The sequence below is a fragment of the Bombus impatiens genome, unplaced genomic scaffold (genome assembly GCF_000188095.3).
Source record: "Bombus impatiens unplaced genomic scaffold, BIMP_2.2 scf_0724, whole genome shotgun sequence".
Classification (NCBI taxonomy): domain Eukaryota; kingdom Metazoa; phylum Arthropoda; class Insecta; order Hymenoptera; family Apidae; genus Bombus; species Bombus impatiens.
The window spans coordinates 50,953-76,250 of NT_177143.1; the positions used below are offsets into that span (position 1 = coordinate 50,953).

At 36.1% G+C, this 25,298-nt stretch overlaps 1 protein-coding gene across 4 annotated transcripts; it reads left to right on the forward strand.

Annotated features, from left to right (window-relative positions):
• Nucleotides 1-24,396, forward strand: LOC100747108 ((11Z)-hexadec-11-enoyl-CoA conjugase). 4 transcript variants are annotated; one of them, XM_033322897.1, is made up of 7 exons: nt 1-124; nt 19,360-19,625; nt 21,467-21,597; nt 22,040-22,245; nt 22,833-23,015; nt 23,434-23,670; nt 24,016-24,396. In XM_033322897.1, exons 2-7 carry the CDS (start codon nt 19,370-19,372, stop codon nt 24,134-24,136), a joined length of 1,134 nt encoding a protein of 377 aa, XP_033178788.1. In that variant the 5' UTR covers nt 1-124; nt 19,360-19,369; the 3' UTR covers nt 24,137-24,396. The 4 variants fall into 4 exon arrangements, with proteins under 4 accessions (XP_033178788.1, XP_033178789.1, XP_003492441.1 ...); XM_033322898.1 differs by lacking the exon at nt 1-124 and adding an exon at nt 164-604; XM_003492393.4 differs by lacking the exon at nt 1-124 and adding an exon at nt 8,712-8,885.
• Nucleotides 24,397-25,298: the final 902 nt, after the last annotated feature.

The following is a 25,298-nucleotide window of genomic DNA, read 5'->3' on the forward strand; positions in this document are numbered from 1 at the left end:
CCGCAGTCGAGCTGAGGGGGGGTGGTTCGATGGTCGCAACCCCGGTTATCACAGCGTAGTTAGGCTCGTTTTCCATACTGATTCGAAGTTATTGACTGATTTTTTCACCGGGTGATCCATGAAGGTGGTTTTTCTATCTGATCAAATATCGGTGATTTACTTACTCTGGAATTAGGAAGTGTATATAATTGCACGTTAAGGATTGCTCATAGATAATGTTGTTGCTAGGTTATGATAAATCGTATCGAGGTGATAATTGACGTGACTGTTTGTTGTTTGAATTTCAAGTGGATAACATTGGGTTCGTTTTGATCGATGATGGGAGATATTCATAGAAATAAATAGGATATAGTATCGAAGTGAATTGTACACGCGATTTCAAGGATTAACAAGCTACCGGGTGGTGAAATTTGTGTTGTGTAAGTTGTTAAACATCGGTCGTGATATTTAACTTGGATAATTTTCATCATTATTCGCGTTGCACTGAAGTTAATGTCTCGTGAAAATTCATGTGGGAAGTTTGTTAATTAAAGAGTTCAATTTTTATTCGAAGCACATTGTTCAAGAATCGCGGAATATCTTTTTCATTTCCTAGGCGAGACAGGTAACATTATTTATGAGTATCTTTAACAGTGTGTCGTTAGTCGCTGAAAAATAATGCACGTATTCATGAAAAGCAACTTCTATTTTAATTTCAATTTGTTTTTCATATAATATCTCATCTCGTCGAATTAGTAGAATTGAACACCTAGCCTTATTCCACATTTCTAGCAGTTGATTGCTGTAACATCTTGAGGGATGTAAAATATTGAAATTTATCACTATACAAATACTGATAATATTGTATTGGAATTACGCAGACGTATAACTTAACGTATAATATACTTATAATATACTGTTAATATTTGTATAGTACAAAATTTTTGCACGATAATACATTGTAATATTTTTCACTTAATAGTCAACAGTATAATATATAATATATATTACGTTACAGTTTACGATTATATTATTATAATTATAAAATCTTTTATATCATCTTCGTTAAATTTATAATTCACTAGTGTGACCGAATGTTATAAGCGAAGAAATTAAATCACACGATGCTCCAATGGTGCTGCGTCTATTGTAACGTTCAATATTATTATTATTTCGAGGAAAAGTTATTTAAACGAGGGAAAGCTATTGCCACATAAAGATGCTTCAATGTTCGTCTGCTTTCTTATAAAGAAAGTTTGAAAATTTTGCTTTTATCTGGTTTCACGTCCCATGCATGTGTACGTGGACTTAATTACTAATTATCGGGCAGAGACACGATTTTGCTCATACGATGTTTCAAACTTCTTAAATTTTTATTTCCAGCTACTAGTTATTTTACTGTATATTTTTGCCAACTTTTATGTAGGAATTCGCTTATAGACAGCTGCAGATAGTAACGATATTCGTACATTTATAATTTCCAATTCACTTATATTTATCTCAACTTGTAATTATGCTTATCGATCTACATTCCCATACGTTTTATTCTTTCCAAACGTTCACTCACGACACAATATATCCATGCATATTCATCTCGTGGAACGCTTATAGAACCGTAAATCGAATAACGTCGCCATACCGTTCGTCACAATTAAAGTAATTAATTGTTAATTGGTCGAGCTAAAGCCTGTAATCTCGCATTCTAGGAAAGTAAATTGCTAAATGCGTATATCGCGAAATAATACAATATCATAGAAACTAAACGCTAAATCGAAGAAGTTCGCAGAAACTTTGATCGGTTTCGTCGTTTTAATAGCTGCACGTAAACTTAACACGAACATAAAATATATCATCTTGCTTCCAATCTTAGAAATTTGTTCGTTTCCATTATTTACCGCCTTTAGCTTGAAAGACAAAACCTGTGCTTCGGTGATCTTCGCTAGCAAGAATATTATTATTAAAAGCACTGAATACCATGCCTGATATTGACAAAACCACAAACGTGGAAAGTTCTTCTATCCGCAAATCATGCGTCAGACTCTCGTTATTCACCGCTAAGAAGAAATATTTTCCGAACTTTTTAACGAAACAACCTCGTGTAAAACAACGAATGCAGAGCTTGGATTAGCTACAACGACATTTTGTTAGCAAAAAGCTCTCAGTCATGTGTCAATGGAGCAGAATCTCTGACACGCGAATCGCGTCCGCTGGAACTGTACACTTTCTAAAGCATTATACGAGACTCGCTCAATTTTATTTTCAACCTAAACCAGCCGTGTGTCCTTCTCTCGCGTAATAGCAAATGTGTACGAGAGCCGAGTACCGTTTAACACGTATGAATTGCCCGAGGGCAACTCGAAAGTCCAGCTGGTTTCGTTCGAAACGGAACTTCATCTCTGAACATCGTGTTCCCTTTTTCATGCTCTTCTACAGACATCCTCACACACATCCTTTCTGTGTTCTGCTTCTTCGTCGACGACGAACTACACTGGATCATTGAACAGGTTCGATCAGATTCGATCGCCAGAGAAAGTTTCATTACTAATCTTTCTTTTTTCGTTGCTAAGATAATTGGAGCAGCCGTTAAGGACGTTTCGTTGTGCTTCTCGATGCTTGTAATTTATTCGCCAGCCTCTTGGTACTTGTTGCGTTTCGATATGGACGCGGATGATATTAAAAGAACTGCTGAAACTCGTTTTCTGGCTGTAGGTCAAGTTGATTTACAGTGCGATACGCGAAATCCTGTGCTACAAGCTAAGTGACTTCTAATCTTGATCAACGCGATGTTAATTTGTCTTGGTTCGCAGAGTAATTTAATCTTGCAACACTAACGCAAGTTTGTGATTATGATTATCGATGATAGCGTTGTTCGAAACTTGGGACAGTAGTTAGGTTTGGTACCGAATGTGATTTAATTAATAAAATTAATCGCATTTGCTCCTTTAAACGTGATTTATTTGTGGTAAAATAATTATTAGAGTTAGGATTATCCGGAATTTATGGCGACAGTCGGATTTCTCATATTGATTATTCATAGTTCTTTTAACTTGTATTATTAATTGCGTTTGGTTTCGAATATTATACGTATACCGGACCGGTAGTTTTCATCCCAAGTTAGGTATTTAGAGAGATCGATATTTCTATGCAATTTGTGGCCGCACTTATTCGCCACCTGTTTCTCAGTGTCAGATGTAGCTGTACGTTAGTATCTCTTCGTTATTATGGTATCTCTGAGTACTTCGTAATACTTGCAATCGAAGACACTGTCAGCTTTTAGTTCCAATTAACTGGCATAAAAATATAAATTCGTATCTCTAATCTATCGATAACAATTCGTATGATTAGTATCCGAATATTTAATAACATTTCTAATGTAATTTTCGTGGAAATTCGAACGAGATTTAGATTCTGATACATTGGCTTCCGAATATTCTGTCATTCGCGTATCTAGGCCATTTTAATGTTAGGTCAAGGATACATTTTTTCCTCTCGACTCGAAATCACATTCTCTTCATTCCCGTTTATAATCACTTGTTGACGAGAGGTCGCGTTTGTAGGAAAATAATGATAATTATTTGACTTTAATTAGAGACGAACGAAAGATAAAATACCAACGATAAGATACATTGATAGTTTGTTGTACATATATGGATGATAATTCTGATAATTATTCTATCAGTAATTCGAAAATTACATTTATATATTTATAATCCTGATAATTATTCTATTAGTAAATCCAAAATTATATTTATGTATTTACAATTCTATTTTATATATTTATAATTTTGGAACTATTATCAAGAAACGTCTGCAAATAGTTTCCTCCTATTTCCAGCGAGAGATTTACATTTGTCTTTTCGTTGGCGAAAAATCAAGTGCGAGGATGAAGTCATCTCTTGTTCTGGTTCCTAATATTGTCTCTTAAACTAATTCACTTGTGTATCTTTTGGGTATGTACGTTTACGGATCAATATTTTTCTTTCGAGCCTGATATTGATAACTATCATGTAAATTGACTGTTACCGCGAAATCGATAAGAGCCGATACGTGCGAAACAACACGATTACTATTCGAGACAGTTTTCGATCTGCGACTAACAGTTTGCCATTGGAAGAATTTTGATAAATCCAATTTTGCAAGTATTATATTTTACAAATGATATTACGAAAAGTAATTAAGTAATTATATAAATTACAAATGTTCAGAGAGATATCTTTATTCGTAAGGTAGCTAGCTGTTTCTTTCTTTAATAATTCAAGAATGAAATTGCATAAATGTAGTAACGAAGAATGAGCTATACTCAACCATTTCACAGAGCGATTTTAACCGGAAACCGCGCTATTGACTGATCGATGACTCAATGTTAGCCATTGCAATGGAAGTTTATGCCCGACAAATGTTTGCAGGCGAACTTTTCATAGTGTTTCATTATTTGGAACGCGCGCCAATAGTTTCAATGAGATCGATAACAATTTGTTTCCGTTGAGCAAAACGACCGCGAAGAAATCAGAAATATTCGATGGTAATGACTTGATGCCATTTTGAAATGCGGCTGTACGGTCAGCGTCCTTCTTTATTTTGATTTAATGACTCTTTCGATTTGTTCTGTAACTGTACTCTTTCTCTTTTTCGCTTATGTCCCATTTGTTGTTTTAATGTTCACGCGTTTTGCTAGTTGAGACCGAACTATTATCTTTTCTTTTATTATTACTATATGCTTTATTTATTATACTTTATTTTATCCATTAATAATCGGTTGAAAGACAATTTTGATTGCGTTCTCATGGAATAATATTTAACAACGTTAATAAACAAATATCTGTTTACCCGATCAATGCGATGGAATCGTTGAGACATGCATAGCGAACTTTGGATTATTTCTTGCAATGTCTTTTTTTTATTTTATCTCCTATCCATACTGGTGTTTACTCTTATCCTCGATTTGTCTATTTGCGTTTTTAAATGTTAATTAATATCGATTAAACTTTATTATATTCAGAATAAGAAGAAGAATAAGAGTGAAGAATGTTAATCGATACATCAGCCTTCCTATCGACGAAGACGAACTGTGACTTTTTCTTAAACGAAACTGATTTACGGTCGAAATATATTCAGAGTTTATAATGCTATTTCTCTTTGTTCTTATAAATTTGTTAAATAATCGGAGATAAATCATGCAGTTTCACAACGGCTCCAATAATTTAGTCTTGAAACGTTTAGTCATACTTTCGCAAGTTCACTTTTCTACTTGAATTTTACATTTCGTAAGTGAATATTTTCGTGAATAATGCGAAAGTTCTTAGAAAATGTCACAAAACTTAGTCAATAATCGTAATTAAGAAACAAATGCATGTGAGAAACGTTTAACAATGATCATTGAATATCAGCTTTACGTAATCGATCGATCATGTGTCAACGATGGATATAGAAATATTCATATCTATCGACAATAACGACAATTGTGTCAATTGCACATTATGCACATTTGCACCTGTGTTACTATGTTAATTCTGTTTACTATGGCAATTTCACCAGTGGAATATTTTGACATTGATTTACGAAACAATCTCTTTCAAATGATCGAGCAATCCGAACTCCCTTTGAGAAAATTGAGTCGGATATTCTACTTTCTGGAATAATTGGATTTTGCGAATTTCGTCTGTCCTGAAAGTAATTCACGAGGCGCTGAAGCTCGATTCTGAAATTTACTAAATAAATGAATCATCCAACTTATTTTAAGAGAGTCGAATAAAAATGTTTACTTTTTTGTGTTATTGAATTTAGAAACGTCGTTTGTTGCAAAAATGATCTTCGAGGTACATTGACGTTTCTATTTGAGGAAAAGCAGTATTTTACTAGGCACATTTAAAATCTACAGACTATTATCTCGACGATGATTTGAATACTAATTTGCTGGAAAATTGATCTTTTCTTTCGCATTATTATTCACTGTCATTCGCTGCCAGTATTTTTTTTTTTTTAGTAAACCGGCGAAATAGAAAATATTACGTGCGTTTCTTCCAGAATTTGCCAGATTCTAAGTTTAATTCTACTTCAATCAGTTTAATTTTCAATTCCCTCTGAACGAAGTGTTAAAGTATTTGCGCGTTAAACAAATATTTTCGATTTTACTAAATCTAATACACGAAGAACAAACTATTTGGTATACAATGAAGATTGCATAAGAATAGCGACTTTTTAACATTGGAAGAAATGCTAATGAAGCAGAAAATTAAATGGCTTTGAAAAAACAGCCTATTACTTGTTGTAATAAAAGTATGAAACTATTCACGCGGAAAAGATTATCATTTTAATACACTATTATTTAAAAATCAGCGATTTCCTATATAATTGTTTATTTGACATTTATATTACTTTCGTATTTCTACATGTGATATTTGCATATTGTAACATACTTTGCTGATAGCAAGTAGAAATAACAGTGTGCATCAATTTTTGACACGTAGATCACGATTTACATTCCACCTAAAAATAATTCACGATATTCTTCGGTCTCCTTCTCGTCCTCGATACTTCCTTTCTTTCGTCGTGGCAAGCGTGTTTTGCCTGTAGATATTTACATCTTCTAAATTTCTAAGAACAGAGGGAATTGGGACACGAGAGAAAAAAAAACAAGGAAACGACCGAAAATCAGTGGGACAGATCGCTAAGAAACTTACGACGTACTGATTACACGTTTGCTCGAGCTTCGTGCACTTACTGCACTTATGTCAGAGAATTGAACCACGTTCCCGTTCTTATATTGCAAAGATGCATTTATAACCTAAGCTTTTTTCTAGGTTTCTATGAATTTACAGTTAGGTGGCAACAGTAAATCAAATGATCCGAATTTTTTACTCCTTTACTTGGAATGGATAATTTAGCATAATTTTTATGTACTGTATGGCCCACTCAGAAACTAGATTCCATCAATTTTCGTCAACTCAAGATAAATACACACGTACATACATGTTTGTTATTTCTTTCAAATTTATCTTTCATAGTCCTTCCTCTCTGTGGTACATGAATATGAATTAATACGATGCCTTAGAACGTATACGTCATAACGTATAGAATATAATTTTTTTATTTCCAATAAAAATTATATTATTCTATGACATATATATTATTATTATTTCAATATTTACAATATACAGACTAAAAAATAATCGATGCTAATACATGTATTATACGATATCATTCGAATGATTAATTGGAAGTTAATTGATCTTTAAATCAGTCGAGCGGCTTTCCGCAGAACATAAATCATATATTATATTCACCGTGTTTTCATTAGATTCTCTACATGGAGTAATACTATTAGTAGCCACGGAACAAGGAAGGAAATTTTTCGTTTTGTGGAAAACATCTTTTCTTTATTTTTCGAATACTCGTCTAAATAATGCTTGGTATTCCTTAAGGAGCTAATTTAAATGTTAATTTTAAACCTCGGTCCGACAGTGTCAAAGCTCTTTGAACGGTCCCTTTATTTATCGTGGTCAAATTGATTTAATACCGTCGAACAGTGTTACATTCATTTCATACGTGTCTCGAATAGACATGCAAATTGTTACGGTAACGAGACGAAATTTTTTTTTTGTATGAACGCTTCGCCTTGAACGTCAGCCGAGGATTTCCTTTATTCGGTTCACGACACCGGACGAATATTACTCAATGTCCCTTTAAGCCTCTTTCGTCTGCTATTTCGCGTTTGACCGTTTAAACTGAAAGACAGCGACGTTCAAACGAAACGATAGAAATGCCGATTTTACATCCTTTTATTCGGTTCTTTCTTCTTTGACATTTTCCACGTCGAGGAGCATATGAAAGCGAAATGAAGCTATAAATATGTTGTTTTGCGCGAGACCAACTCTCCAGTAAACACTGTAGGATTTCCAATGATTTCTGTCCAACCTACATTTTATTGAATTTTTTAAACAATTTGAAGATATTTATAACGCACTTAGAATCGCAATCCAACGGCAAGAACAACGTTCAAATCGGCTGTTTCGAAAATAGGAAATTGGAAATAGCCACCGAAAAAGGCTACCTTAATACAATCTGTTCTTCCAACGTAACATGAAACTTGATTCAAACTATTCTCGAATCTCTCATGGAGATTTCTCGTAAACTATACCAAAGAACGATTTCCAATTACATTTATCGTAATCCAAATTCAGCCGAAAAAGGAATTCCAGTTTATCTAAGAAGAATATCTTCTAAACTACGCTGGAACTGAAGTACGAATTATCCGACGTAATTCACGATTCAACTGGAACCTACCGCAGAAACGAACACTATAGTCGAAGTTATTCGAAAATTTCTTTTTAAACTACACTGCACTACAAAATTGGACCTATTCTAAAAATTCTTAAATAAATAAATAAAAAAAATAATAATAATAATAAGTCCAAAATATTTTTCTTCTTCACTCGCAGACTGCAAGCCCAAGCGAATCGCTTCATTGGCTCTACACTTGTCGAAACAGTACAGTTCGATGTACATCGAGCGCCGTTCGTCGAGTCTCTTTCCAACTTTGAAGACCATCGATATCTCTCGCAACAAAGAGCCTGCGCGTACCATTCAAATCATTTCCTATATTTCGCTACTTCACTACACCGACTAATACTTCATTAAACGGCACCGTTTCCTATCGGAACATTCTTTCCCATGTCCAGATCACACCGACATACCGATCGTGTGGGGGATTTCGTCGACGTGGTTTTATGGGTCGTCGCGGAGTTGATAAGTGGGACATACGCTCTTGCATCTCCGTATTTCGTAGTGAACTCGCCATCAGGTCGGATCATCAGCAGCCTAGGTGACTACTTCGGATCAGGTCCTTAGAGCAACATCGTGTCCAAAGGGATTCTATCATTCGGGGGAACTAGCGACGAGCGACAACAGTAAGTCGTTGTTATCCTTCGAGACTTTGAATTTCGTTCGAGCAACGTTTAGCAAATTGTTCGATATATATCGGAATTCTGGATATATAGGATTTTTAGTTGGCATTTCAATGGTGTCAACTTTTTCGGCAAATTTTTATTTTAACTTACGTTCTAAGTTTGATTCGTTGGTGGGAAAAAGAGTTGAACAGGTTGTTTGGCAAATTTATCGACTGTTTGGATAAACAGCAGCATAGATTTGTATTTTTATTTTTAATCAAATTTCGAGCTTTCTTCTTCGAGCTTACCTAGTGCACGGAGAATTCGATACATTCTGCTTGGTTTCGTGTGAAGAAACGTTTGACGGTATCGAAGGGCGAGAATGGAGAATTTTGACGAACTGCGATGATAGGGTTTTTAAATTTTGGGTTACCAAAGGATAGGAACAGAACGGAAACTTTTATAAACGAGGGTCGAGTATTATTGTTTAGATTCGGATGATACGAAACAGTGATTTTAAGTTAGATGATTTAACGATAGAATTGCGCGATTTTTATGAATCTGCTGTGTAACAAGCGTAGCTTGCTAATTCGCATGTCGATGCAGAATTGAAGTATGGAATTTCGAGTAAAATTCTTATACAGTGACGATTGCACGACACAAATTTTATTCGAGTGAACGTGAAAAAATGAATCTTTTAAGATCGACAATCGACTGATTCGAATATAAAATTCGTTTTATTTCGAAGCTGTCGTTCAACCGAGGCGGCAAATTTATCAAAGTATAAAGACAACTTGATCTTCGTGCCACGTAATATCAAAGATGCCTTTTTTATAAATGTTCAAAGATGTCTTTTTAATAAAAGTTGCAACAACGACAAAGTTCGTATTTCCTCGCGATCGGTTTATATTTTCACGAACCAGCAGGTTTCGAATTTCATCGAATCAGGCTTCTAACGTGCTCGTTTCTCGATGAGAAAAGGAAGGTAGGAAGAACGAACAATCGCAGTTAACTTTAGGAAGCAAAATCTATTTCTATTAAAAAAAACAGGCTATTTTTAATCACTGAGAGTTCGAGTCACTCGAAAAGTAGATCGCTTTTCCTATCAAAGTAAATTCATTTTGAAATTTCTCAAATTTCGTATATCCTCGTTGTACGTAACTCTATGTTAAGTGTTCGATGAACTTTAAGATTTTCAATTCCTTTTTTTTTTCTTTTTCAACTCGAGAACATGTGCCATTTTAAAAATTTACAAGTTCCAGAACCGTAATAGTAATCCATAACATGAATTATTTATAAGGAATTGTGAGATTCAAAAGATGAAATCCTCGTTTTCAATTCCCCGAAATTTCCTTTATTTGTGTAACATGTACGTTCGGGATTTATCCTATTGGAAGGAAAGCACGATTCTCTCGAAATCGATTTACATCGATTTTCTCAGCTGAATCATACATTTTCAAATATAATAAATTTTAAAATTCATAAACGAAACAACATAACATCAAACGAAAGAATATTGTTTGTTTCGTCGGAAGAGTCACGTGCATTTAATTAAATGATTTTATGACAACGTTTTTAACACGCATGCAAATAGATAGAACACGTGAACGCAGAAGAAATATTCCTGAAATGTTCGTTCATATTGTCATACGTGTCAGGACGTTCAGTTCAGTCATCGTCTCGAAGTTTTGCCAACGTCCATCAGTCGGAATTGATAAGAAACTGGGAAAACGGGTCTCTGTAACACAGCTTCCTGACACTTTATCGTTGTATAACTTTCTAGGGGAAAATCGGAACATCAGAAACGTTTCAAGAAAGGGAAAAATGTTAAGGAGAGGTTTATTGACAGTAAATAATTAAATCCCTAGGGATGGATTTGTCTTATAGTTCTTTACACTTATCCGTCCACATCTGTTTGCATTTGAAATGATTACACACTGATCTAGCGGTAGAGTTTAGTGACATGAATCTAGAAATATGAAAATCCAGAATCTAGAAAAAACCGAGTAAAACCGCGATAGAGGAATCTGCATTGTAGGAGAATTTTCTTCGAAATTACAACTTCGATGTACAACGTAATTAGCGTCTGTATAGCTTGTGACATGATATTCGAAGGGTTCGTAAAAAAGGTATTGGTATAATAATATTTTCAGAACTATAATAGACAAAGTTTTATAATATTAGAGAAGTGAATTTATGTTTTTGTAATTGGCGTCTATGCTTTGTTACGTTCGCAGCGTGAGATACTAACGCGTATTGGAATTTCATAGGAGAAGCGAAAATATGACATTATGTCGTTTTGCAGTTTTATTTATTCGAATTTTCATTTGTTTGTTAATACATATAAATTGAAAAGATTTTTGAGAATGGGATCGTATAGAGAAGCATACTCGAATGTAAAAATTCAAAACTCATCCATTCAAATCATAACGCATTCTCATTCAGGTTGAGGTTTCTATAAACGTGTATTATATGATTCTGATCACTGTACTTCCTTTCTTCTAAATGAAATCCATATTAATATTTTTTTCTAAACTCGTTTTCGATGCTACGATATCTTTATAACATCTTCTTAGCAGTAAACAAAATTTGTTGCGCGTTATGCGTATCATTACGTTACTATTACGTTATTATCACGTTACATCGTGATAAAATTATTTATTAATCGAATTGACACTAGAACGAAATTAACATTAAAAAATATATCTATATTATTTTGTTATAGTTATATCCAAATCTTAGGTACTTTGTCTATTCGTTTTATCCGCTATGTTACTGCAAAATTTATTAATTTTAACTGTAATATCTTCGACATCTATTTTCAAAGAAATTGATTTAAATTCGAAGAAAGACGTTCTTCCTTATTTTTTTCTCTTCTTAGACTCAAAATATCGAGACTTTTCCCTGCAGATTTCTGAACGAATCCGTTTCGTTTCGGGGCATATATAACTACGGCATACTTTTCTCAGTGTCTGCTTACTAGACTGGAATTGAATCGTCGTTGAAGATCCGCAACACAGAAGCGAGGTCATTTGCAATTTTGATATCGAGTCTTCGACGCGCAGAATCGTATCACGATTTTCCTTATCCCCTGTTTTTAATTCGAACAACTTTCGTTTCATATCCTCGGTGTTGTTTGTCCAATCAAGTTGATCAATATCAAAACTCCGAACGTAACCATTTCATCTATTTCCATGTTTGTCTTTCTCGTCGTTTCACTATTTCACCTCTGGACGCCTGATGCTCAATCGTTTTTTATGTTTTATTATTAGCGTGGATCACATTTTTAACAAATTAATTTATATTCTTCTTTCAGCAAGATCATTTTGATATTTCTTTAGGAAGATATTGAAAATCATGATTTATTTGTGATTTGATGTTTGTGAACCACATACGGAATTTTATATAAAACACGTTTGTTATTTGTCCTTTTGAAAAATAATTAGAAACAAGTTTAGACAACGATGTCAGATATAAACTTTACAAATATAATAATTAAATATAATAATTAATAATTAAGTAAAATAAACTAGTTCAACTATATGGAATGTTGGTTGACGAGATTCTAACGAAGATCAAAATATCGATAGCAGATGAGTAGTTGGCGGACAAAACTTAGGTGTATAAAGAACGTGCAAATGTTCATAAGCGACTCATGAAAAATAAATTATATTATTTCAATGATAACCGTATAATATTTTTTAACAACAATAACATTCGTAGACATTGTGTGCAAATATATTAAATATATTCAAATGAAATACGATGCTATGAATAATTATTAGAAAATGTGCAAGTCCATAATGGATTTTGAGGTAAATATGGGAATATATTATGGGCAGGTATTGTATGGTTATTTAAAAGGCCAAACTCGATTTAATTAATTAATATTTTCCACTTTGATTCAATGCAAAACAGCGATGAAATATGATATTCTATTAAAAAGATTGGTGATATATTAATTGTTTGGTACGTTGGAAAATTGGTCGTTTAATGCTAGAATTGATTTTTTTAGGCCATACGAGTATTAACGACGAAACTGTTATTTTTATACAGAGTGGTTGGTAACTGGTGGTACAAGCGGAAAAGGGGTGATTCTACGCGAAAAAAGAAATCGAAAATATGGAATAAAAATTTTTCGTTTGAGGCTTTGTTTTCGAGAAAATCGACTTTGAATTTTCGCTCGGTACGCGTGCGAAAAATTAAAAAAAAAAATAAAAAAAAGTTTTTATTCTATATTTTCGACTTCTTTTTTCGCGTAGAATCACCCCCTTTCCGTTTGTACCACCAGTTGCCAACCACCCTGTATAACGTTATTAGCAGAAGATGAAATTGAACTTTTGATTGATGCGAACGACAACGACAAAAGTGTCGCGTGTTTCTTGCGAATTGTCGGTAGCGCGTGACCACTCTTAACGTCACAAACCCGTGAAAGTTACGGGCTTCATATTTTCAAATATAACATTGTACAATAGCAAGTAGTACGAATACACAATATCGAATGTACAATACAATAAATGTCAGATATATATAGATATATGAGATATACTGCCAAGTGAAAAAATGATGCATTTTAGGAATTTAATTTCTATTATTATTCGACTACTTTTACCAAAAGGAGATCCAATAGAATACTCTTCGTTATCATTTAGAAGAATGACCCTATCACTCTTCAACAATTTTTTTCCATTTCAAGCTATTTTTGTTCATTTCGCATGATAATCTGCTTACAAATCAAATCTATTATTTTCACGGTAAGTTGCGTTAATTATTGCTAGACAATCGTGCGTAACGAATACTTTCAGCATCTCCACGTTTCTGTAGCATTCTATAAAAAGTTATTCCATTCTTATCCTTTTCGAAACTTATCCGTCTCTGTTCCGTTTCGAGATCGTCTGTCGCCAATCAGAAACAAATACTTGGTCGCCTGCAGATTCCTTCGGTGCACCATCGTGGATTGCCGTAATTACGCCTCCCATCTGACGTAATTTAAACATCTGACGATTGCGACAGGATGACTGCGAGACAGTACAAAGGAGAATTCGGTGGAGCAATGAGAAGATACTCGCTCGTTTCGCGGTTTGTATTGTCTACGGCCTCGTTGGTGAAAGCTTTGGCCACGAGCTCATTCCCCGATTACACTATCTTTTCATTTTGCTTTTCATAGAAATCGGTTCGAAAAATTCGCGAACTTTTGTCGACGATGTTTCCGAGTGAATTCGTGCCTTTGGATTCCACAAAGTTTTGGAATATCGAAAGCTTGCAAAATTTTCCAGCATCTCAAACTTGTGCAAGTTTTCAAAGTTGTTCAAGTTTGGAATCCCAGACAATATTCGAAAGTGTCGAAGAATGTCTTTTTACGTGGAGAAAGGAGGCGAGAATGAACGATGGTGATGTTGTGCGCGTGATTGGTTATGGTTAAATTGAATGGTCGAGATTCTAACGACGAGAGGCTTTATTTTTTTAAAGAAAGTATCGTAGATTTTACGAGTTCACCGAGCTCGATCTAACGTCCACGAGGTGCCAATTTCTACGTAGCGTACAGTATAGTGCATCGTTCCAAGAGTTTTCTTTCGAAAATTATTAGTGCGTTCTGCGGTTAAAGTATAAATTGTAATACTATAATATTACGTAGAACTAGTTACTAATTACGTATACTATTACTATTGATTTGTTGTACTATAATTATTGCTAAACTGTAATATATTAGAAAAGATAAAAAGTGCGAAACACCAACGATACGATAATACCATTTTTCTTTTATTTCGATACTTGGTAAGATGAGAAACGGGCTGATTACTTAAAGATTGTTCATACATTCAACGTTATTTGTTTTCTAACGTTATTATAGCAATCGATGCAGATACATTTCTCCTGGAATACTCATAATACCAACAAATTCATTCTGATTTAAAATCAATATTACAAATTTGTGTAGGAATACCGAAATGAAAATTGCAAGTGGAATTTTCTTTCCATCTCGATTCTCATTTCTTGGCGACAATGAGCTAGAATCTAGATCTCTAGATGATAGCGAATCAAACGTTTATCGTCGACTTCGTAGTTTTTCTTCTTTCACCTTTTCAACATCGTTTCACCTTTCAACATCGGGCAGTCGTACAATGCTCTCGGTTTGAAAATACGCTGAAGTCTGTGATTTCTTTTTCTTTTTTTAGAGGAATTCGCATTCTAGCATTTGATATCGATCTGCCGATTTGTTCAAGGTCGATTCAAATATCTCGATACTTAAAGCCACGAGTCCACATTTATATCGCGAGAGTTATTCGTGACGCACTTTGACGATACGTCGAATAAAATTCGAATTCTCTACAGTCAGGATTTTCAATGATTACATTCATAAATAAATTTAAGAGGAAGTGCGGACACTTGGACGTGTAAGTAACATAGTATGAATCAGATCTAATAGATTTAATAGGACTTTGAATTCAATTGGAAATTTAAGTCGCATGATTCTATTTGTTATATCTGTTTGCACGTATGTGTACATATATAAATATACGAAGAAATTAAAAAGGTACAGAAGGGAATCGATAATTTATAAAATCAAAGTTAGTCGAAACGGAAGTTTATGGGATCGAAGGATACCGGAGCGCATTGACCCAGGTTTCTCAATCGGTTCTTCGACGATTACAAGCAGGTTTCGTTCAACCGTTGACCTGAATATATTTCCATTAAACTGTACTCGCTCGAGATTGATCTTTGTATGTGCATATGATTTCACATTGAAAGTTATGATAGCAACATCGCATTTATCAAATTTCCAAATGATTCTCAAATCGAAAATACATCATTCGCGATACGTCGACATTAATCAACGATGTTAATATTTATCGATATATCTTTTATCGGACACTTGCTATGTTTTTCCTACCGATCCACCTTTTGATTCTAAATGTATATTTGACGTATTTTTGTTCCGAAAAATAAGAGAACTTCTAACGTTTAGCATAGGATGGAAGTAAGAAGTCAGGAATGTGAATAACAATTGCAGCATATTTTCCCAAAATTACAGATATTTTGAAATTATTTTCTTCGCACTGATTCTCAGAAACAGGCAAGAAGATATTGACACGTGGCCAATATCTTCTTTTCTTTCCAAACATCGACTTGCTCGCTTTCGCGTTTCCGGTAATCTCTCCAAACGTATTAATAGCCCTCGGAGAGCTAACTAGGCGATTTCGAAATCGCCATTCATCTTCTTTTCAAACGGCACCGCGCGTACCAATGTCAAAGATGGATCTGAAAAAGGCAACGAGTCACAACTGGCACGTGATCAACAGCGATTTCAATGTCGCTCATTAGCGTTCCTTGAAAGAAAGCTTGCTTTCTTGCGACAAATTGTCATCCCCGTTGTTATTCTAATTATTATCCCATTATCATCGATAATACGTCGAACACACGAACGAAACAATGATTTCCTCGCGTCGGCGAGGTCGCGTGAAACACAGGAGACAGGGTAGAATACTTTCTGGGGATCGATAATGACTTCAAACGCGCCATTGACCTCCTTTATGCAGAACCTGTTCCCAGCTCGAGACTCCATTTCTTTTCTTCCTGCTTTTTCCCTCTCCTGCGTTCTATGAATCTTGATCTTTGCTCGTCACTCGGCCCCTTTCTCTGCGAATACTCCCTTCCGGATACGCAGCATGTACCGTTCATTTCGAATTCTATCGTCGAGCACTTTTACTAGGACGACCATTCGTTACACACGGTCCAAACCCTGAACAACGTCTTTAACTTTCACGTAATTGGTGGATAGTTAAGGAAATCCGATGAAAGATTAGCGATACGTTTAGATTGATTTTTTTAGTTTCTACTTCTTTTTTGGTTCTTTCTTTTTTTTTCTTCCCCCCCCCCCCCCCCCCCCCCCCCCCCCCCCCCCCCCCCCCCCCCCCCCCCCCCCCCCCCCCCCCCCCCCCCCCCCCCCCCCCCCCCCCCCCCCCCCCCCCCCCCCCCCCCCCCCCCCCCCCCCCCCCCCCCCCCCCCCCCCCCCCCCCCCCCCCCCCCCCCCCCCCCCCCCCCCCCCCCCCCCCCCCCCCCCCCCCCCCCCCCCCCCCCCCCCCCCCCCCCCCCCCCCCCCCCCCCCCCCCCCCCCCCCCCCCCCCCCCCCCCCCCCCCCCCCCCCCCCCCCCCCCCCCCCCCCCCCCCCCCCCCCCCCCCCCCCCCCCCCCCCCCCCCCCCCCCCCCCCCCCCCCCCCCCCCCCCCCCCCCCCCCCCCCCCCCCCCCCCCCCCCCCCCCCCCCCCCCCCCCCCCCCCCCCCCCCCCCCCCCCCCCCCCCCCCCCCCCCCCCCCCCCCCCCCCCCCCCCCCCCCCCCCCCCCCCCCCCCCCCCCCCCCCCCCCCCCCCCCCCCCCCCCCCCCCCCCCCCCCCCCCCCCCCCCCCCCCCCCCCCCCCCCCCCCCCCCCCCCCCCCCCCCCCCCCCCCCCCCCCCCCCCCCCCCCCCCCCCCCCCCCCCCCCCCCCCCCCCCCCCCCCCCCCCCCCCCCCCCCCCCCCCCCCCCCCCCCCCCCCCCCCCCCCCCCAAGTCGTTTCTTGCCCAGTTTTTCAGGTCCTCGTACGAGCGATTGTTAAGCCTATGTCTTTTCTGGTGCGAAGGATTTGCATGTTGAAATATTATAAACGAATGATTGGAAAGTCTGATTAAAGCTTTAAATATTCTGTGGCGTATAACGACTAGAAACTATTATGAATAGTATCTCACTTTACTTGAATATTTCATATATTCTCACGTACTTTACGTATTCTAAACATTTTTGCATACGTCAAACTTTTATGAATGCGCAAATATCTACACTATAACAATAACAGTCCCGAAAATTTATGCGTTTGTATATTTTATATTTTGCACGGAAGCGACGGAACTTGAATGGAAATTTTCTTCACACTTGACATATGATAACGATCGATAAACCTTCCCTGTTTGATATTTTTCAATGAATCGAATTCCATGTAAGGAAGAAGAATGTAAGAAGATGAGGCGAGAGTTCATGAGAAAAAAATTTCATTCGAATGCTTAAATCTTGTTTGAATTTTATTCTTATTTCTACTTGATACTGCGTAATTGAAGATGTAATAACGCGATTCGAGGAGAGATCTGCTACTAAATTGAGCGACTGGTAAACTTGTCGAGAAGGATGTCTCAGTTTTCAGATGTATAATCGACCAATTACAAATGATCGAAGATCTAGTCCAGTGGTAGATCGTTTAATCTCGTTTCAATGATGTGCAATAACGTTTTCAACAATATAATCCACCCGTGTCAACCAGAAAATTGTAGTTCGAGAAAATATTTCCGAAAGTTAACACTTTTAATCAGATAATCTAATGTTAACTGAAAATTAAACCAAAAAAAAAAAGACGAAATGCTTCAAATTGCGCCATCTAAAATTGAAAATATTCTGAAAGTTCAATTTCAAGAACAAACTACTCCTCTTTTTCCTTCCAGATAAAAGAAAAAAGCGAAAAAAAGGTCGTCTATATCGTTCGAGAGACACTGAAAAAAACGTGGAATGTACCTAAAATACAATTTTGGACACACGTTAGAGATTAATCTGGCAGTCACAATAGAGTGCGAACTTTCACGCGTCTAAAAACGCGTCGCAAGTGGAACGAGACTCGCTTCGCGGTTTTGCGTTTTTTGAAAGTGTTTATTACTAGGTCACTGGGTCTCGATTCTGAAGACGTTTTGTCGCAACCAGTAAAGACCACGCGTTTCCAAACGATTCGCCCTTGATCGATACCTGATCGATAATTGAACCAAGAAGACCATCTCTCTCGTTAAATCGCCTTAAGTGACTCGTGTAAAACCTACCTAGTCCACCTGTTAGAACATCTTATTTTTCCTTATAAGTGGTCGATCGTACTTATAATTATTGGTCATTAGAGCGATTTAGCAGAGTATTTTCAGTTTTTCGAAACTCCGAATTCGCTCACTTACTATGATCAATGATGTTCACGTTTAGATATTTGTTTAAAAAATTGATTTAATAAAGCTGGAAAGTATTACACAATATTATTATATTATCGAATCTAAATATTAGTATATTAATATTAATATATCGAATCTAAAAAGTAGGCTGTAGAAAACTTTGAATGTATTTGGATAGTTGGAAGATTTGGAGTATTTAGTGAAACGTTGGAACATTTTCATTAACCAGAATCCTGGAGAATATCGAATTTCTGAATTGCTTTCCGTTGTTTACAGTATACCGGCGAGGTTTTTGGTTTAATAGACATCTTGGTTGAACGTCGTTCAAGAAAATTCCCGAGCTGAATTTCCAGTCTTCCGAAGCTATAAAAATATTATTTAGCTGTTACGAAGGGTTTTCTAGATCGTAAAATAATAACGTAAAATATATACAATAATACAGGACACTCTGATCGTTCGTCGATGAAAGATTTCTTTTGTTTTGTACGAACCTGTATATGTTATCGATGATACGCGAGACGTTACAGAAACCGATATCTGTTTCAGATTGTTCAAGATGGCACCAAACTTGTTTGGTACATCGGCCACGTTATATTTGGAGGCATCTCAGCAAAATATTCATCAAGAGAAATCGACGACAGAGAAGACGAACAATCAGGAATTGCTGGTCGAAAAGTCATCGAACACCGAGTCGAGCTATGAATGGAAAATCGTTTGGAGAAACGTGATTGCATTCACCTATCTTCACATTGGAGCTATCTATGGATTATACCTTGCCTTTACTTCAGCCAAATACCAGACGACTATATGGCGTGAGTATAAATTGTTCGATGAAACGTGCATGTAGTTTAGGAAGAAAATTGAGAAGAAAAGATGACTCTTTAAATTTAACTTTTTAAATTTAAAACTTAAATTTAAAATTAAAATTAACTTTTTAAATTTAAATTAATTTTAAATTTAACTTTTTTTTTAAATACAATCTATTTATAGGTGATATTGTTAATCGTTGGGCGAATGGAAAAGAAAAGAAAGAAAAAGATCGAAAGTTAATGACTGGAATTCTTACAACTAGAATTTCAATTTCAACTCAAATACACAGAAGAAACACAAGAAACGTCATTCTTTCGCTATCCTGAAATTGGTATTGCGCATCACGTGCTTCGTATTCGATCGGTTACAAAAATGATCATCTTGCCTGACTAGACGATATTCTTCTTCTTCTCTCCGCTATCATGTTTATACGATGCGATTACAGTTATTAATAACAGCCGCGCATAACTGGGTCGAATATAGAAACTTTGAAGATAGAAATCTTAAGAACGCATGACCTCGAATACCGTGGTTGCAACTTTGAAAAAGCTATCTAAGTCGCCAACGCTAAAGACGTAAATGCTACGCAACATTGTAGAGAAGATCCTATTACAATGAAGATCTTCGACAGCAACATTTCACTTTCTTGTTGGTAGAAATCGATGGGATGAAAGCGTGATCGTGAACTGCGTTAGAGTCCTGTACATCTGGTTGCATTTTAAACTATGCTGTTCTGACTGTTTTATACGAGTTCATTGTGAACGAAGGAATCACGTGTCTATACAATTGTTATTATTATTGGTATTATTATTATGCGTTTTTATAAGTTCAGGGATTTTTAAATTGCAATAAATTAATATACGATCAATATTTTGATGGGTATTGAATATGAGAAAATATTTGATCTAGTCTTTCGGATTGAAAATTATTTGGAGCTTAGGAAATGATTTTTCGTATTTAATTGTATGTATTTGAATTTAATGAAATTTCGTGTTAGAGATTTTGTCTCTACATAGAGTAGAAGGGGAAGAAAGTAGAGGGAAATTAATGTAGAATGGGACAGAACAGTAGCGGAATGAAATGAGGATGTACTAGCGTAAATAGAGTAAAGCGTAGCGAAAGTAAGTAGAACAGGAGAAGGTAGAACACGACAAAAGTTAAAGTAGGATAGGATAGAGCAGAGTCAAGTACAATAAGATTTCCGTGAAATCAAATACAACGTGTTAACGAGAAATAAAGTGTAATTAAAGGAGAAGAGGCTAGAACAGAAATAAACAGGAAAAGAATCACATAAATAGACTAATCAAATAATGTAAATAGGATATATTATGTTAGAGTAGAATGAGTTAGAGTAGAATCAGACAGATGGTGTATATAGATTATAGTAGAATTAAGTGGAACAAGATAGAGTAAGTTACTGTGGAGTCATTTAAACGAATAGGACAATAAACAACAGAGTATAATAAGGTAAAATAGAGGAAAAATAAAGTTGAGTAGAATGAAATAAAATAGCGGACCCATTAATAGGGTTAAGTAGAGGACAGCAAGATGAAACACAATAAGGTAGGAAATGTTGATATTATGATGTAACAAAACGAAGGTTAATAAGAAAGAAAGTAGAGTAGAATGAAGGTAATCAAGTATAATTCAAGCAGTAGAATGAAATAGAGAAACAAAATATTGTATAATGGGGACGAAAATAGGTCAAGTTTAAACAATGTAAAATATACAAAAATATATATGATATAAAGTAATATGCATAGTTGAATTCTAATGAAATACAATATAATATAGATGTAATGTAGGGGAATAAAATGAATTAAATGAACTGTGATACTTTCAGTTTTCAGCCTGATAGCACTTGGAGGGATGGGTGTCACAGCTGGTGCCCATAGACTTTGGGCCCACAGAACGTACAAAGCGAAGTGGCCCATGCGTTTCCTATTGATGATCCTCCAGACAATTGCCTTCCAAGTGAGTTTTTATTTCCCTGCTTTCTCTCCTTTATGAGAAATTAAAAAATTAAAACGTAAGTACTTAAAATGTACGAGGCATCGTTATGATATTTACAGAATGAAAAAAATCTTCATATTTAAATTATTTACTTCTTTAATATTGTTCATAAAACATGGATTTACATAAAAATTCGCATTCTAATTACCCAGTTCATATACGAATTGATTCTATATTTCTTTTCATCCTTGATGGTTGATGTTTCGTAAATCCTGTCATATCGTTCGTAGAAAAATAATTCTAAGATTCGAAATATCTTTTGTGTATCGAGATCATGATCAGGCTTCTTGTGTCTCTAAGAGAATAATTTTATATCGCGTTTTCATTGCAACATGTTCCAATAATTCCCTCAACAATATTACTAGAAATCAGAACGTTTGAAAACTTCAACATTGCTTCGTAGAATCACATTTACGAATGGGTGAGAGATCACAGAGTTCATCACAAATTCACGGACACCAATGCAGATCCGCATAACGCAAAACGAGGATTCTTCTTCTCGCACGTAGGCTGGCTACTAGTTCGAAAGCACCCGGATGTGTTGAAGAAAGGTGCCACAGTTGACATGAGCGATCTCGAAAACGACCCCATCGTCGTTTGGCAAAGAAGGTGAAGAATGACTACGAATTATAATTTTTCATTTCTAATAACAATCATCCAGCAAGGAGTGAAAAGAGATCTTAAAGTTGAGCCTTGAAAAATTATATTTTCTGGAATATTCTCGACAAGGAAAGCTAATTTTCATTTAGAATGGTTGTTACTAAAAATGGTAAGTACAGTGTCCACTCAAAGAAAGTAAAAGAGAAAAAAATCACACGTTAAAATTTAAGTCGTTTATTTGCTGATTTTCTTTACTAAAACATTTTCATATTTAGTGTTTGAGAAATATTTGCTAGCACACAAATAAATAAAACTAAGTTAAACTTTTTTACTTTTAGTGATCTTTAAAATCAGGATTCTATTACTCATCGCGATGATTTTATGAGGATAAAAATAAATTCCATTAAATTGTAGAAAATATTTGTTAAATCTGTAAAGTAATCGTAATGGAGGACTTGCTCCTAGTGGTGTTAAGTATCGCGTAACAAGCCAACTGGTTTCTAATGAAAGTAGCTCTTGATGCGTGTCAAAAACACAAATGAAAACTGTTTACGACACGGGATGTGCCTTGAACCTTTTTCTTTGACGTTTTACAGGCTGTATCTTTTACTGGTGCCAACATTATGCTTCGTGCTTCCCGTGTGGGTGCCCTGTTATCTCTGGAAAGAGACGTTATTTAATTCCTGGTACAGCACTCTAACTAGATACACACTGAGCTTGAACGGAACATGGCTGGTGAACTCTGCGGCTCATATCTGGGGCGCTAAACCTTATGACAAGTAAGCGATTAATTTACTTGTATTTCTAACAATTTTTTATCTTTTTGGGTAACGATCAATAGTAATTGTATTATGATACTTAATTAAATTAAAAATCAGAAGGACTTGATTTACTGATATTAAATTATATTATAAATATATTAATTTATATATATAAATATTAATTATATTAAATTAAAGTATATTAAATTATATTATAAATTTGCAGTTGTACATTAGATTGATTTCTAATTATTTTATTACAATTATCACAGTTTATACAATTTTGTAACGTTGCATTTAAAACTTTTCAAAATCATTATAGGCAATAGATACGATTCTATGAAATTCTAAATCGAATTAAATGGGGTTGTATAAATTTCCAGGGTTATCACAGGAAATTTATAAATTGTTCAAAGCATTACTTTATAAATTTCAGGAATATTGGTCCGACCGAAAATAAAAGCGTAGCCATAGTGGCATTCGGTGAGGGGTGGCACAATTACCACCATGTGTTCCCGTGGGACTATAAAGCCGCCGAACTCGGCGACTATAAGGTCAACATCACTACCGCATTTATCGATTTCTGTGCTCGGTTGGGTTTGGCGTATGACATGAAAACCGTCCCCGTGGAGGCGATTAAAAGACGAGCGATCAGAACTGGCGATGGAACTAAGTACCGAAATTACCGTTATTAATATCTTAAAACAGAGAATCTCGTCGAACTGCAAAATTTCGATTTTTCCAATCACAATTTTCCAAATTTTCTATATTTTTAAATATTTTTCATTAAATCGAGGCAAATATAGATCAAGAAGATCAAGAATCTCCAAGATCTTTTGATCTTGGAGAAAAAGGAGCGAACTTCGAAAAAGTTAAAAATCAAAAAATTGGAAACAACTCGTCCATTTTTGCATAGTAATTTTTGATACTCCAAAAATATCACGATTCAAGGTTTCGCTTCTTACTGTTTGAAAGATAATATTGATATGATTTTGAAATCGGAAATTTCAATTTTCAGGTACAATGAACACGACGACTCTCATCATCATATGCATGTGGACATGAAATGGGGCTGGGGTGACGCGGATATGAAGCCAGAGGAAATCCAGGAGGTCGAAATCATTAATAAGAGCAACTAAATGATCATTTGTGCTAGATATCGCTAATCAACACGCGATCAACCGTTCACTACGTCAATTAATATTCGTTATATGTTATCAGTGGTCTATGGTTATCGTTCCTCTGTGAAGAGATCGGCTGCTTAATCGAAATTGTTTCATTTAAAATAAGCTCCAGAAATCCAGCAAACTGAAACGTAGGCAATTCGACACAGACGACGCACGGCAATATAATTTCCGTCATAATCAGCTTGCGCTCGTAGCGCGAAACATATTAGGAAAAAAAATAAATTAACAAGAAGGGAATTAAATTGTAGATTTTTATGCATTTATATAAAACTTGATTCTAACAGGTAGAACAATTCTGTATTGCGGTTCTATCTCTATTTAAATCTATTTATAAAAAGATATAAATTTGCATAAAAATCCGCTGTTTAAATGATACAAATAAAAAGACAGACGAAAGGAATGAAAACGAAAAAGGATAAAAAAATCAATTTTACGAATCTCTTGACAGCAGTCAACTGTTAGCTCACGGAATCGGACTACATTCGTGGCCTTTGTGTCGCGATAGTCCGAAGCGTCGCGAGCCTTTTATTTTTCGTACTTTCGAGCGTTCCTTAGATACTTCGATCCGGAGAATCGAGCGTATGGTAGTTGAACAATTGATCGGTTGATCACATCGATTCTATGTTATACAATGTTTGTTATACAACACAGTGGATCGTGATGTTTTTCAAGCCGCATAGATTTATCGTAACCAAAGTAACCAAGTAAACTGTATATCGATTGATCGACTAGTTCTTGGACCCACAGACAGAAAAGACACTTTACGCGTTGGAGATCGAATCTTGACGATGGTTAATCGCCTGGGATCACGTAAGACTTCCTCTCTCGTTCCATCAACGCAAACAAGTAGAATGAAACGGTCGAAGACAGACGACAGTTACTCGTCGCCTCTTCGAATTTTACGCTTGTAAATTGTTACTATTGCAAACGATACATAGTGTTTCCTGCCACGAATAGCGTAAACGATACGTGTAATAGGGAAACGCGGTTGATCGGTAAAAATTTCATGCAATGCTGCTCGATCGATTCAATTTTGATACACTGATTATTATCGAATCGAGACGAAACTATCAAATGTTACTATACTTATTTTGTTGAATATTTATCACAGAAA